This window comes from Lotus japonicus, chromosome 3, assembly GCF_012489685.1.
Source record: "Lotus japonicus ecotype B-129 chromosome 3, LjGifu_v1.2".
NCBI classification, from domain to species: Eukaryota; Viridiplantae; Streptophyta; class Magnoliopsida; order Fabales; family Fabaceae; genus Lotus; species Lotus japonicus.
In genome coordinates, this window is record NC_080043.1 from 16,342,489 (window position 1) to 16,358,168 (window position 15,680).

Below are 15,680 nucleotides of genomic sequence, written 5' to 3' on the forward strand. Positions count from 1 at the left end.
ATTGCTCGATTGTTGTTGTTGGTAGGAGATTGGTGAGGTTATTGGTTAACCTCTTACTCGGTGTTGCCTTTATTCTGATTGTTGTTTTCTTCATGAATCGTCTTCATCCCTCCTAAGAGTGGGAACACCTCACTGGTTTTTTGCTTGTAGTTACCATTATAGAGATAGAAGGGAATAGTATTATATGTTTCTCATAGACGGTGACAATGCCATTATATAGGAATAACGAACAACGAACATGTACATTAACATTGACTTAGGCTTCCTCTCCATCATTAAGGGTGTCTTCTCTCTTTTTTTGTCAAAAGGGGGTGTCTTCTCTATATGGTCTCCTTACAACTTTGATTTTTGTAAAGTTATGACTTTGTGAAATAACTAATTGAAGCAGCATCACCACTATTGAGTTTTAAAAACTGGAATACACATCCCAAACAATATTGAGTTTTACATTTCATGGTACAAAAAACCAATAATATTTTGCTTGGAGCTAAAACCTAGTAATGTAAACATGCACTACCAAGTTTTAAAAACTGAAGAACTTAAGTTCCCAAACATTTTTCAAAATAGATCCCAAAATAAGAATCTCGAAGCAAATATGTTTTTTAATGCACTGGGCTTTATAAATATGCAAGACAAGTCCAAATCACAGCTTCATAGACCCACCATATACGGATCAAACGTGAATCACAAATTCACGATCAGATTAAAACAAAAATCCGAAAACAAAATAAAAACCGACACAGTTAACAATGAATTTATTTCAATATTTCCCTATACATAATCACATAGTAAAAAACAAGGGTTTAAATTACGTTACCATGTGTATCTAATACAATTGCAACTTTAATATGCCTCTATGACACTAGAACTATCATTGTATAATAGGCTTACACTGTCGGTTTATTTGTAATAGAATGTATTAAATTAACTACGCATGTTAATTTTATGCTTTCATTGAAATATTTTCTACACAACAGCTGTGCCTCAAATTTTAATTAAGCTATTTTTCATTCTTACACAACTCACGAGACATAACATAAAGTATAGTTACCAAACGCAACATGAACATAAAGCTAATCAAAAACCTGTTTGAGACAATTAATTTACTGAATCCAAACGATCAAGTTTCCCTGAATATGTCAAAAAAACAAAATTTGACAGGATTTAAATCTCAAAATACAAGTAAATGAAGTTCCATTCCTAATCTGAGAAGGGCCATTCCCCAGCAACATAAGGGGCGTGGGTGACAATGAAATTAACACCCCATGATCAAAATCTCTTGTTCAAAGCTAATCCCAGCCAGTGGCGACAACTGGTTCAGATGGAACGGCAGGAATGGTTTCAGTTGCAGGCACAGCAACTTGTGGAGCTGGAACAGTCTCACCCCAACCTCCTGCAAGAGGAACTTGGTCAAAAAATATTGCATAACATTCAACAATAACTATTTAAAAAGCTCTAGAAAAGGCATATATGCTTCATATAACCACTGGATCAGAGATTCTCTTGTATTTGGTATTTGTTATTAGCCAGAGGGGAGAGAGCAATGTTATTAGTACTTCCATTATCATCACCAAAATTCTCTAATTACTTAATTAGGTGATGATAATGAAACAATAGGCCTAACATTAATTGATGTCATCTTCAACTTATAAAACAACAAATAAATAGGAAGAAAAGGAGGCAGTAGCATAATGAAGGGAATTGACCAGCACAGATCAATGGGATACAAGTAACTTTTTGGCATACAGTTTATGAAAATAAGGGAGTGAATAGGAAATTCCATCAAAAATACAAATCCAGACATCGACTTCTAAGGCCAGTAAACAGGCCAAATGACCAAGCTGAGCATATTCAAACATTATCACAAGCATAACAAAAATAAAACTTAGTGTATATCTAAGATGAGTTCAACAATTCTTACCAGCAGCTTCTGGTGCCGCCCAGTTACCAGGAACAGCTGAGATTGGCTGGGGAACTTCTTCAGACCAGGGTTGTTCAAGTGCAGAAGGCCACTGGCCATCAGTAGGGAAGCTGTCCATCCCAGCAGCATTGTAGCCTGAAATGGCAAAATCTTGCACTGGTGCTTCTTCTTCCTCTTCTTTCTTGGTCTCCTCAGGGTCTCTATAGAAGAATAAATCAACCTGCACAAGAAAATTGGTCTAAGAACACAATGTAAACCCCTAACTAAGTCTAATTTCCTGTAAGAAAATGGCAAAATTGAACCCTTGCACCAAGGAAATTTCATGACACAAATAACTTCTTCAACTGAATGGTAAATGAGGCATTTGCAATACATCTAGTAACAGAATGAATTTCCATAGCTGTAAAACAGCAACCACTATATTCATAAAAGCAGCAAATACTTTACCATTACGTCCCACTTCTGCCCTGGACGAATAGTACTACGCATCTGCAGCACCATCCTTGACAATAGCCAAAAGAGACAACCAATGCTGTGCTTTCCCTTATTGTTGGCAGGAATTCCAACATCAACATACCGCATTGGAGAATCGGTGTCACAAAAAGCAATGGTTGGAATATTTCCAAGAGCACCTTCCTTAATAGGCTGCACATAAATCAATAACACAAGGTAAAATCTAGCAAGACAGGCAAAAAAATGACAACATGAAATCAATTATATCCAGAACCCAACAAAAAAATATTAATATATTCCTCCTAAACACACATGTTGTACTTTCTAGCTCAAACAAACATCTAAGGAGGTAATAACCTGATGATCAGTTCTTGGGTCAGTCAAAATGAGAAGGCGAGGCTCGCTGAAGGATGTCTGCATCTGATTAGTGAATGTTCCAGGAGTATGCCTCCCTGCAATTGCATTGGCCCCAGTGTACTGAGCAAACTTCAGCACTGCTCTCTGTCCATAAGGCCTAGCTGACTGAACAATGATATCCTGAGGATTCTCAATAGCAACAATAATCCTAGCAGCAAGTTGGAGCTTCTCCCATGTCTTCCCAAGGTTAATTATATAAATACCTAATAACCCAAAATACAAAAATCAATCAAATCAAACTACATAATGTCCAAAACTTATCATTTTTTCACAAAAAAAAAATCATTTTTACAACTCATTTTTACAAAAAAATGATACCCAATAATAAAATTGACCATTTGAATCATAGTTGGTTAATTACATGACACTCCTAAACTCATAACTACTTCAAATACAAAATCAAAATACCTATCCTATATGCAAAACAAAGTATATTCAAAATTGAAAACACTCATAACTACTTCAAATACAAAAGCAAAATACTCTAAATCAAAATACCTATCCAATAATCAAAACAAAGTACATAAAATCTGTAGAATTTTCAGATCTCAGGTATTTTCATCATAATATTAACATTGCTGCAGATTCACACAAAAATGATAATGATTCGAAAGAACAGGATGAACAGTTGGAGATTTTACCATCAGTGCGGCGCTTGAAGACGTAACGCTCCATCTGGAAGTTGCAGTTTTTGGTGCCGAGGTGAACATCGGCGGCGAGCATCATCTGGATGTCGGCCTCCTTCTGCGACAGCAGGCGCGGCTGAGCGGGAGTTGCATCGGCGGCAGCCATGGTTGGGGAGGCGGAAGAGGAGTGGTTGTGAGTCTGCTGCTGCGCTATGAGAGAAGTGAGAGATTAGGGTTTATGTTGGAATGATTTATTGGCGTAGAAGAAGAGAAACGTGGTTTTGTTCAATGACATTAATGCCCCTTTGTGGATTGAGCTTTCGGCCTTGAGCCCAATTTTATTGGTCCATTCTTTTTCATCCAAAAAAAAATACAGAGAGACTATTAGAGTAGAATGTTTGTTTGTAATTTAAGGGTGGAGTCTACGGTGTCACTCATAAAAAGGGGTGCACTGGTGTCCCCCATAATTTTGAAGTAAGATTACAAATTTATTCCTAATGCATTGCTGGCGGTTATAACCTTCAGTGAGCGACACCCAGAAATTTTCTCTTCTTCCTTCTCTTCGTGTGTGGTTTCTTCTTTCTTTTCTTCTTCCTAACATCATGTCTTCATATAGCTCTAACCCTTCCTCTCATCTGGGTTCACTCTTCTTTCTGAATTAAAAAATTAAGACTCTAGAATATCAATTTAAGAAAATAGAGGAGAGATTGGAACCAAAACACCGATTTAAAAATGAAAATCAACAAATACAAAGCCAAGTTATTGACGTTGTTTTGCTCTGATTCATTAAATTGGGAAGTAACTTTTCTGAATTGGACTCCCTTAGTATCCTGCAAATATCTCTCCCTTTTCCCTCATGCCTGAAACATTTTCTCAGTTGATGCGATATTGGATGAAATCCACCACGAAGCTGATACTGAGAGAGTGAGAGACCCATATTCTTCCACATATTAGGGTTTGAAATGGAGAATAGAAAGGGTCAAAGTGCTCTCCAATAAATTAAGTTTATGCTAAGGTAGAGAAGTTGGGTTGCCGGTGCGAGAAACAGGTGGGAGGTGGAAAGCGGCATTGTTGTGAGTGGAGTAGGACGAGACAACCATAACCAGGAAGGAAGAAGAGGAATTGTTTTAGTGAAAGGCAGGGCAATTTAGTAAATCCATAACTTTAATCTAAACCGTTTAAATACTTAATTAATATATCTACGGTGTAAAATTCGTATACATATTGTGTCCCCCTTTTTATGAAAGTTTTTTTGTAAGGGACACCGGTGCACCCCATTTTGTGGGTGATACCATAGACTCCACCTAATTGATAAGATCCATCCGAATTGAACAATGGAAAAAACAATTTTATAGTTTTTGGTCCTTGAGAAAAAATTATTTGAAAACAAAGACGAGTCATGTCAACCATAAGAGTGATACAAGTGGTGAATGTGCATTTTCTTAAAGGATTTCGCCTAGGCTTCTGGCCCGGGTTCGATCCCCTCTGAGGTAAAAAACAATACTTTTGTGGTTAGGGACATCACTATCGTATCCCGAGCTAGATTAGTCACGTGAGACATCTTTCCCCCGTGAAGACTGGTGGTCAAATGAACAAAAAAAAAAAAATACGGGTCATGTCATGATGTTTACACTTTACATTGTCAGATTTTTACCCAATTGACAATTCATGTAGCTAAAGGAGTTCACATGTTTGACCGAAAAAAAAAGAGTTCATATGAATTTTTCACATCTGTGCTGGTCCTATATGACTAATATGGATGGATGTGCGATCCTATATGTCATGGAACATATTTCATCCTAAACTTAATTTTAGGGTGTTTATGAAGATGCACAAATTTTACTTGTGCATGGTTGCACAAGCAACAAAGTTACCTATTATCACATGCTATACTATGTTAAATTGAATGCTTTGAAATCCCAATCAAAGTTATCACCCAACATGGAACAACAAAGAGTATCTCATTTGAACCAATTTATTCCCCCCACGTCAAGCATCGCCACCATCCCTTTAATTTGGGACCACAACCCGTCCGGCAAGACAAAGCAAGACATAATATAGCGCGATATTTCTTGAGCTACCGCTTTGATTAGACCCTCTCTTTCTGCTCGTTAAAGAGATCTCTTCTTCAAACTCTTAAGTTTTTCCCATTCTCGGTCTTTGACTTATCAACGATTGTCAAAACAACTATTCCAGCTCATCAAAACATAAACCAAGTGAATGATGTTGAATTATGTTTGAAATCTTTTCACAAAAACAATAACAACAAGTATATCAAACTTTATAAATTCTTTTATGAAAAACTCATTTGTCAGTAGCAGCGAAAATATGAAGAGTTTATAACAAAGAGATAAAGACGAGAGGAAATGACACAAGAGATTTTATCATGTTTCACCATAACAACTTAGTCTATGTCCAGTCCTTGGTATCCTACCAAGCTTATCCACTCAAAAGAGTCAAGAATTATGATGGACTTCTTCTTTTACAGGTATTATCAAGGATTTCTCCATTTAACAAGTATTCCCAATGACTTCTCCTTAACCTTGTATTCTACATGACTTCTGATTTTCACAAACTTAGAGTGAGCGTGTTTAATCTACTTTATGATTCTTCAACAGAGATAATAGTAGATGCTTTAAGCTTAGTAACTATTATCAAGGATTTCTCCATTTAACAAGTATTCCCAATGACTTCTCATTAACCTTGTATTCTACATGACTTCTTATTTTCACAAACTTAGAGTGAGCGTGTTTAATCTACTTTATGATTCTTCAACAGAGATAATAGTAGATGCTTTAAGCTTAGTAACTCTAGTGTAGTGCTAAGTGATATGACAATAAAGGCTCTCAAAGAGTTTTACAAATAGATGAAAGAATGAAAGAATTTTAGATGCAAATGAAAATCCCATATTGTTCAAGTTTTCAAGAATTTTAGATGCACTCAGAGTTTTAATGCCATTAGACCGTTCTAAGTACTTGGAAAATCTATCCTGGATCATTGTCAAGAAAGATGGTACGGAAAGTATTAATGAAATAGACCATTGCACTATTCTTTTCATTTTTGTGAAGACTTAAAATGACTTGTACTTTTGGATGAGGCACTTTTTTTTAACCTATGAGAAAAGCCATTGTAGCTTTGACTTGTACAAATATAAGGTGTACAAAGTACTTTGATCAAACAAATGAGTGTAAGACAATACAACCTAAGATGAGACGAAGTCTTTCCTTTGAGGTATCAAAAGACATGAGCTTCTTAGGATAAGACAATGTTGTAGAATCTTAAAACTTTGATGTTTTGATAGAAATGATTCTTGTGAATTTCAAAACATAGTAATTAGATCCATAACATTCACATTGTTATCATCAAAACGAGACATGAAATATTTTTAGTTATATTCTTTTAAAGTAAACACTAAACACATTGCGATTAGAGAAAAACATCAACTTGTCAAAATATATGATCTCGCTAGAAACCCTCTCACAAGAACAGTGTGGTGGCAGCAGTAGCGACAAGCTTCCCACATCTCTTCCCAAAAACAGAACCAACAAGGTTTCAACTTTTCACTGTCGTTAACTTCTCGCCAATAGGTATAAGGTTGCTATTTTTTTGTAGAATCATTCCCAATGAGAAGGGCATTGGCCACTTCTAGGTTTGCTTGGTTTCACAGTAGTGTCCATTGTAGGAGCCAGGTGGAACCCCATCATGGTTCCCTCACTCTTTCAAGCATTGGACTTCATAGTGAAACAGCAGCAGCATCAAATAAGCCTAATAAGCCATTAGGTTCCACCTCTGAATCTCTCAAGAACAAAGGAAAGCCATTTGGCAGTAATGAGAGGGAACCAGTTAGGGTTATAGAGAAACAACAGCAAATAGAGCCTGCCCCTTTTGCTGCCAAGTCATTTTCAGAACTTGGCCTTCCTAATGTGTTGGTTGAGAGGCTAAAAAATGAGGGTTTCGCGGTTCCAACAGAGGTTCAGTGTGCTGCAGTTCCTACCATTCTGAAGAACCATGATGTTATCATTGAGTCTTGGAAAGGTTCAGGGAAAACATTGGCTTATCTCCTTCCTATTTTATCTGCTATTGGGCCACTCAGGAATAAGTTTCCTCAAGGAGATGGCGATGGTGGTGAGCCTGCGAAGAAATTGGGAATAGAAGCATTGATTGTTGCTCCTTCGAGGGAGATTGGAATGCAGATAGTGATGGAACTTGAAAAGATACTAGGAAGCGATAACAAGAGAGTGGTTCAGCAGTTAGTGGGAGGCGGGAACCGAAGCCGGCAGGAAGAAGCTCTCAGGAAAAATAAACCTGCCATTGTTGTTGGGACACCTAGTAGAATAGCCGAGCTTAGTGCAGCTAGAAAACTTCGCACCCTTGGATGTCGTTTTCTAGTATTGGATGAAGTTGATGTACTCTTGTCCTCTAATTTACGGAAAGACATGCACCGGATGTTGGAGCATGTGGGGAGAAGATCCGATGCAGGTGCAGACCCAAACTCAAATGCTGAAAGGGCTGAGCACCAGTTAATAATGGTTTCTGCAACTGTGTCGTCCTCTGTTGTAAGTGCAGCTAGGAGCTGGGGTTGTGACCCGCTTCTTGTCCGAGATAACAAGGTTGTCCCACTTGAAACCGTGACTCCCGCTGAGCCTGTCAAATTGGCAATATCTTCAGCCAGCTCCAGTCCTAACTCATCCATGCCATCTCAGGCAGCAGTAGAGAGTCTACCTCCAGCATTGAAGCACTATTACTGTGTAGTAAGGTTGCAGCACAAGGTTGATACATTGAGAAGGTGTATTTATGCGCTGCACGCCAAATATGTGATAGCTTTCATGAACCATACTAAGCAGCTAAAAGATGTTGTTTGCAAGCTGGAGGCCCGTGGGATGAAAGCTGCCGAGTTACATGGGGATCTTGGGGAGCTTGCGAGGTCAACAATTCTGAAGAAATTCAAGAATGGTGATGTGAGAGTTCTGGTGACAACTGAATTATCAGCAAGGGGTCTGGATGTGGCAAAATGCGATCTTGTGGTTAATCTGGAGTTGCCTACGGATTCAATTCACTATGCTCACCGAGCTGGCCGAATTGGTCGGCTTGGTAGGAATGGAACAGTGCTAACCATATGCAAAGATCCAGAAGTTTTTGTTCTGAAGAAATTGCAGAAGCAGCTTGGAATACCAATACCATGTTGTGATATTGCAGAGAGAAAGCTGGTTGTTACTGCAGAAGATAAAGCACTAAGCACTCCTTGAAGAAGAGGTGTTACATTTTTGCATCTTTTTAGGTTGACAATGCAGTTTCCATGTTCCCTGTATTTGTTCATTGAGGTTATCTTTCTTGTTCTTTTGGTGCTTTCTTCCTGAACCGGTTTAACTTATTTATATGCATCAAGGCTGAAGGCTATAGTTAGGAGATTGCTTCTTGCTTATTTTACTAATTAACAACTTCTACTTGAGTGTACATTAGAAACATGAGTTTAGTTTGCATTTTAAGTTGAATATAAGAGGTATATACTGATAAGGAAGGGTAGGTGATATCTGGTTCACAACAGTTGCAGCTTATATATTCTATTAGTTATCAATTTACTGGATAGAGTTTTTGTCTGAATGTTAATTAGGAACTTATCACAAATTACTTTCAAAAACATGATTTCTGTGAAACTAGTTTTCCACTTTTCTTTTATTCCACCATGATTTTGTAGATGGAGATCATTTTTTAAAGTAAGAAAATTGCTCCTTTGGTGAACTGAAGATATGTTCCTTGAATGGAAAACTTCACTTTTTTAAGTGGAATTACATTTTCCTCCTTTTAACTCAATCATCCATGTCTGTATCAATGTATGTAACCCTGAACCCTCAAATCAACTTGCTTGGATTGTGCTAGTTTAGAATTTGCCCGAGGCAAAATATTTCTAGAATGGAAAAGCTTACTTTCTTTAGTTGAATGCATTTTCTTCCATTTAACTCAATCAAATTGCATGATCCCTGAACCCTCAAATTAACTTGTTTGGCACCACCATCAATCTGATTTACGCGCTGCCAGGCCCAATAAGCCCCTCTCATTTGTATCTTTCTCTTTTCACATTACTGATAGTTGCTGTCAAGTTCTTAGTAAATTCTTTTAAATGTCATTGTCTCAGTTTCTTAATTATTTTGGGCCATCACTTTTTTTCATGTTCAAGGAATTTGAGTTTCATAATTGAGAACTGGGTTAAAACTGACAACTGGTTTAAAATCTGCCCGAGGCAATGGATGACAGTGGCTAGTTTTATATTGTCAGATTTTCATAAATGGTATTTTGGATAACAGATTTGTGAACTCACCCCATAAAACTTGTTTCTTCTCGGCATTGGGTTAGCTTCTTTTCTTCGTGAGTTGATCAGAGTCTTCTTCTAGCAAGTCTTTCTTTTGAGAAGTTCCTGCAATCAATTCTTCAAAGCGATTCTGACTACAAAAGCTTAAGTATGTTTCATAAAAAATTTACATGGGGACATCAGGTCTCAGCACTCTCATATATTGAAACAATCTATCTTATCTCTCAGGAGAGGATGGCGTTGATGACATAGATCCCTACAAAGTATATGTTGTACTTGGCGATATAATGAAGCTGTACACAGCAATCATCCAAGTCTCAAGAGTAAAGAATACTACTCCCCAATTGAGAGGATTACAATTCCTATGGAATTTCTACATCCAACACATGTTGCTGCTATTGCTTTTGAGCATGCTCCACACATGTTACTTTTCCACTTTTCTTTTATTCCACCATGATTTTGTAGATGGAGATCATTTTTTAAAGTAAGAAAATTCCACCATGAGGCAATGGAAGAAATTGACTAGTTTTAAGTTGTCAGATTCTCATAAATGGTCTGTGCTGAAGTTTATGGGTTGGAACTTGGTTTTGTTTTAACCTGAATTTGTTTTGCACTGGATGCACTTTCAAATTTGGACTTGTCAAATCATGTTTAGGAGTCCATGATGCGTTGAGAATCAAAATTTAATGTCGCCTAATGCTTAAACAATGACTAGTTCACGTTTAAATCAGAATCAATAATCATATAAACTAGCAAAGGTGCATTTAAATGGAAGACATGCTTTTGTTTCATTTTCTGTTACTCTCCAATTCCTACATTGGTTTAGTTCAAAGTGCCTCGTTGGTCTTTATTTATGATTTGAAAGGTGTTAAATATCTTGTAAATATGGTTATTAGGTATGTAATTAAGGATGATCATGTAATTAGGGAAGTGATAATTTAAATATGGAAATAAAATATTTTTATGATATTTTGTATTTATTGTATCTTTATGATTATGATGCTTATTATAAATAATGATCGTCGTTGTGTAGTTTAGATACACGTATCAAATTTAATATTGTCTCTCAGTCTTTCATAATTTTACATGAAGCAGTTCCACTTTCTCAGTCTGAAAAGGGTATTAGAGCCTCACGAGAGGCAATCTTAATCCGTATGGGCCCATTGGTGCATATCTTTTTGCCGAAAACCGTGTCTTCTCTCCAATGTTTCAGGTTTCGACTCTTCTCTTTATCGTGTCTCATTTCGACAGTTTTTCCATATCTCTCTGTTGTGTTTCATTCCAACAACTTTTCCTTTTCTCCCCCTATCATATCTCTTTATTCGAACCATCGCTACCACCAACACCACCTTCACCCTACCATCGCCTCACTCACCTTCTACCACTGCCATCCCCACTACCGGCACCACCCACTACCACTGCCACTATCGTCACAAGTACCAGCCACCACCACCTCTACCGCCACCATCACCACCTACAACCTTTCGTCGAACATATGATAAGTTATACAGTATATGACCAAATGTTTAATATTATTAAATTTTTGGCTGACCTTATCCTATCAGGCTTAATACTATCAGCTCAAGAGCTCGTTTAGTACATTATGGACTTATCCATTGTTTGGTGCTAACATTGTATTGTATAAGCTTCTCCATCAATCCTTCTATACATTAAAATGATGGACTATTCAATTCACCCTATAGATGATGGATAAAACATGATAACAGTGTGATGTATAAACTATATGAATGTATTTATTCCACCGCCACCACCATCGCTGCCTCAACCACCACACTCCACAGCCGCTGTTGTCGCCACTACCATCGTTGCCGCAACCACCGTCCTCCATCATCACCACCACCACTATCATGACCACTACAATCATCACGATCACCTTCCAACACCACCATTATCGTTGCCACTACCTGAACCTCAACCTCCATCGCCACCACCACTGCTGCTCAACAACACTACCGCTACCACTTCCTCCACCACCATTATCATCGCCACCACCACCACTACTGCCACAACCACTTTCCTCCACAAGCGCCACCACTCAGCATCACCATTGCCACCTCTACAGCCACCGCCACTACCACCACTCCCGTTGCCGCCGCCAACACCTCGACCGCCACCATTATTTTCACCACCCACTATAGCACCATCCTCATTTTTATACTATTTATCTGTATTCAATATTTCACGAAACATCTGATTTTATTAATTTAAATGAAATGAAAAATTATACATTGTACGACCAAACACCGTATAATATTAATTTTTTATCAAGTCTAATACTATTAGGTCTAATATTATCATACCTTATACTATTCGACTTTATGTTATAAAACACACTAAACGATCTCTAATACTATCATGTTTTATACTATACAACGTATCAAACTGAATAAATATAGAAAATAGTGAATTATAAAAAAGGTTTAACCTATTTTCGTTTCACTCTTTTAATTATTTTTAATCTTTATTCTCTAATGTTCAGTGTTCACGTTAATAGAATAGACAAATAAAAATCTTCAAAAACCTTTAACAGATAAACCCCATAATTTTTTTCTTGGAACAAGCAGGTTCACACAGCAAAACAAAACAACTCTGAAATTCTGATGTTGAGCCGTTCCCAATTCCCTCAACTTTGAAGTCACCTGAAAGGTTCCAGAGCTTCCTAGCTCATGGCTATTGGGTCTAGACTATGTTGGCAGCAGTAGCAACAAGTTTCCTTAATCTCTTCGCAAAAACAGAACCAAAAAGGTTTCAACTTTTCACCCTCTTTAGCTTCTCCCAGAGTTTGATTATCTTTTTCTTTGTGGGTTTTCTTTGTTTTTCATTTGTGTTGTGTTTTTGTTTGAAAATGTTTTAGCAGCCATTAACAATATTGTCTTGTTTCATTTGGAGAATCAACAGGGTTTAAGGTTGCTCTTTTCTGTTGAATAAGATGCCAGCTTTGATATCAGCTAAGTTTTTTTCCCTTGTTGGAGGGTCATTCCCAATGAGAAGGGTTTTGGCCAATTCTAGGTTTGCTTGGTTTCACAGTAGTGTCCATTGTATGAGCAAGTTGGAACCCCATCATGGTTCTCTCACTCTTTCTAGCATTGATGTTCAAAGTGAAGTTGACCCCAAGAACAGAACCAAATTGAATAAGCCTTATAAGGCATTGAGTTCCTCCTCTGAGTCCCTCAAGAACAAAGGAAAGCCCTTTGGTAATAATGAGAGGAAACCAGTTAGGGTTTTAGATAAACAGCAAATAGAGTCTGCCCCTTTTGCTGCAGAGTCATTTTCGGAACTTGGCCTTCCGAATGTGTTGATTGACAGGCTGGAAAATGAGGGTTTCACCGTTCCAACAGAGGTTCAGTCTGCTGCAGTTCCTACCATTCTGAAGGACCATGATGTCATCATTCAGTCTTACACTGGTTCAGGGAAAACATTGGCTTATCTCCTTCCTATATTATCTGCTATCGGGCCACTAAGGAACAAAGTTCCTCAAGGCAGTGGTGAAGGTGGTGATTCTGGGAAGAAATTGGGAATTCAAGCACTGATTGTTGCTCCTTCTAGGGAGCTTGGAATGCAGATTGTGAGGGAATTTGAAAAGATACTAGGAATGGATAACAAGAAGGCGGTTCAGCAGCTAGTGGGAGGCGCGAATCGAACCCGGCAGGAAGAAGCTCTCAAGAAAAACAAACCTGCCATTGTTGTCGGGACTCCTGGTAGGATAGCTGAGCTCAGTGCAGCCGGGAAGCTTCACACCCATGGATGTCGTTTTTTAGTATTAGATGAAGTTGATGAACTCTTGTCCTTCAATTTCCGGGAAAACATGCACCGGATAATAGAGCATGTAGGGAGAAGATCAGGTGCAGGTGCAGACCCAAACTCGAATGCTGAAAGGGCTGTGCGCCAGTTAATTATGGTTTCTGCAACTGTGCCATTTTCTGTTGTAAGAGCAGCTAGGAGCTGGGGTTGTGACCCACTTCTTGTCCGAGCTAACAAAGTTGTCCCACTTGAAACCGTGTCTCCTGCTGAGCCTATCAAATTGTCAATATCTTCACCCAGCTCCAGTGCTAACTCATCCATGCAAACTCAGGCAGCAGTTGAGAGTCTACCTCCAGCGTTGAAGCACTATTACTGCGTTGTTAGGTTGCAGCACAAGGTTGATACATTGAGAAGGTGTATTCATGCGCTGGATGCCAAATATGTGATAGCTTTCATGAACCATACTAAGCAGCTAAAGGATGTTGTTTTCAAGCTGGAGGCCCGTGGAATGACAGCCACAGAGTTACATGGGGATCTTGGGAAGCTTGCGAGGTCAACAACTCTGAAGAAATTCAAGAATGGTGAGGTGAGAGTTCTGGTGACAAATGAATTATCTGCAAGGGGTCTGGATGTGGCAGAATGTGATCTTGTGGTTAATCTGGAATTACCTACGGATTCAATTCACTATGCTCACCGGGCTGGCCGAACTGGTCGGCTTGGTAGGAATGGAACAGTGCTAACTATATGCGAAGAGCCTGAAGTTTTTGTTGTGAAGAAATTGCAGAAGCAGCTTGGAATACCAATACCATGTTGTGATATTACAGAGGGAAAGCTGGTTGTCACTGAAGAAGAGAAAGTACTAAGTCCTTCTTGAAGATGAGGTGTTACAATTTTGCAACTTTTTAGGTTGACAATGCCGTTTCCATGTTCCCTGTATTATTCTCCATTGAGGTTTCCTTTCTCTCTTTATATTTTTAATGGACCTGATGTTTTTTAATTTATTTATATGCATCAAAGCTATATTTAGGGGATTGCTTCTTTACCTGTTTTACTAATTAACAGCTTGAGTACTCATTGAAAACATGCATTGTAGTTTACATTTGAAGTTGAATATAATAGGTATGTTCTGTCAAGGACTTGTATGTGCTTGCTAAATATTGCAGCTTATAGAATTAATTATCACTTTTTATGATATTAAGGTTTCGATTGAATGTTGATGAGCAACTTAGGCGCAAATTACTTTGGAAGACATGATTTCTATGAAATTAGTTTCCCTCCTTTCTATGGAAAACCCTTCTTAAAGTAAGAAAATTGCTCCTCTGGTGAATCCAAGATATGTTCCTTGAACGGAAAACTTCATTTTCCTAAGTGGAATTACTTTTCCTAACTCAACCTAGAAGATGGGCCTATAATTATAAAGCTGGCCCAAATGATGTATCCTTTCTTGGATACTAACAAAGACGCATTACATCAGGAAGTGGAAAAGAGAAAGTAGATGAGGAAGACAGCATGCAAATATGGACTTGGTCTGTGCTGGGACATCAACTGTCACTGACACTAATTTGGCCGTATCTCTAGTTAATGGAGTGTATAGTACTCTGTTAGGAATATATGATGTATTATACTATTTGGATTAGGAAGCAGTAGCTTGTTGTGTAAGCTGCTAGCCTTAGTTATAATTAGATCAATTGTGTACTGTGTCAATTACCAATAATCATAATAACAGAATTCAGTTAGATAGCTTTCTCTCTCTCCTCTCTCTCTTTTCTGCTTTGTTTCTGTTACTAGTCAATGTGGGACTTCTAACGCACCCCCTCACGCTTAGGGCTGGAAATCTGGAATGTGGAATGATATGGGTGGCCCAAATATGGGAGGTCTCTACAGCAAATGGATCTAGGATAGACTCTGATACCATATTAGAATTAGGGAGGCCTAACTCAACCCAAAAGCTAGCTCAAGAGTCAAGAGTTGAGGGTTGCTCTACCCTTTATAAACACTTGTTTGACCATATCTCTAGTCAATGTGGACTTCTAACACCCACTAATCTCAGGGAGAGTTAAGAGACCCCATTTTAATTTCCTCATTGACAAGCTAAAACAAAGACTAGCCTCTTGGAAGTCTAGGTTGTTAAAATAGGCCGGTAGTTGTCTTGGATTAATTCAGTTGCATCATCCATCCCAGTTTATAGTGGCTA

General features: G+C 38.2%; 3 protein-coding genes across 3 annotated transcripts; 2 read left to right on the forward strand and 1 right to left on the reverse strand.

Annotated features, from left to right (window-relative positions):
• Positions 1 to 1,074: 1,074 nt before the first annotated feature.
• On the reverse strand, positions 1,075 to 3,711 carry LOC130749204 (40S ribosomal protein SA-like). Its single transcript, XM_057602525.1, has 5 exons — positions 3,433 to 3,711; positions 2,732 to 2,994; positions 2,369 to 2,566; positions 1,922 to 2,141; positions 1,075 to 1,393 (listed from the first exon to the last, which is right to left on the reverse strand). Exons 1-5 carry the CDS (start codon positions 3,581 to 3,583, stop codon positions 1,290 to 1,292), a joined length of 936 nt encoding a protein of 311 aa, XP_057458508.1. The 5' UTR covers positions 3,584 to 3,711; the 3' UTR covers positions 1,075 to 1,289.
• Positions 3,712 to 6,863: 3,152 nt separating this feature from the next.
• LOC130749205 (DEAD-box ATP-dependent RNA helicase 47A-like) lies at positions 6,864 to 8,935 on the forward strand. Its single transcript, XM_057602526.1, has one exon. The coding sequence runs from the start codon at positions 7,041 to 7,043 to the stop codon at positions 8,661 to 8,663; it is 1,623 nt and encodes a 540-aa protein (XP_057458509.1). The 5' UTR covers positions 6,864 to 7,040; the 3' UTR covers positions 8,664 to 8,935.
• A 3,337-nt stretch (positions 8,936 to 12,272) lies between these two features.
• Positions 12,273 to 14,619, forward strand: LOC130748056 (DEAD-box ATP-dependent RNA helicase 47, mitochondrial-like). Its single transcript, XM_057601143.1, has 2 exons — positions 12,273 to 12,490; positions 12,644 to 14,619. The coding sequence occupies exon 2, from the start codon at positions 12,675 to 12,677 to the stop codon at positions 14,358 to 14,360; it is 1,686 nt and encodes a 561-aa protein (XP_057457126.1). The 5' UTR covers positions 12,273 to 12,490; positions 12,644 to 12,674; the 3' UTR covers positions 14,361 to 14,619.
• The last annotated feature ends 1,061 nt before the right edge of the window (positions 14,620 to 15,680 follow it).

Excerpts from the sequence above, each read along its gene's own strand:
- LOC130748056 (XM_057601143.1), top strand. The coding sequence starts at position 12,675 with ATGCCAGCTTTGATATCAGCTAAGTTTTTTTCCCTTGTTGGAGGGTCA.
- LOC130749204 (XM_057602525.1), bottom strand. The coding sequence starts at position 3,583 with ATGGCTGCCGCCGATGCAACTCCCGCTCAGCCGCGCCTGCTGTCGCAG. Across the intron at positions 2,995-3,432 it reads CTTCAAGCGCCGCACTGATG|GTATTTATATAATTAACCTT; the intron begins GTAAAATCTCCA and ends TTGGGTTATTAG. Across the intron at positions 2,567-2,731 it reads ACCCAAGAACTGATCATCAG|CCTATTAAGGAAGGTGCTCT; the intron begins GTTATTACCTCC and ends ATTTATGTGCAG.
- LOC130749205 (XM_057602526.1), top strand. The coding sequence starts at position 7,041 with ATGAGAAGGGCATTGGCCACTTCTAGGTTTGCTTGGTTTCACAGTAGT.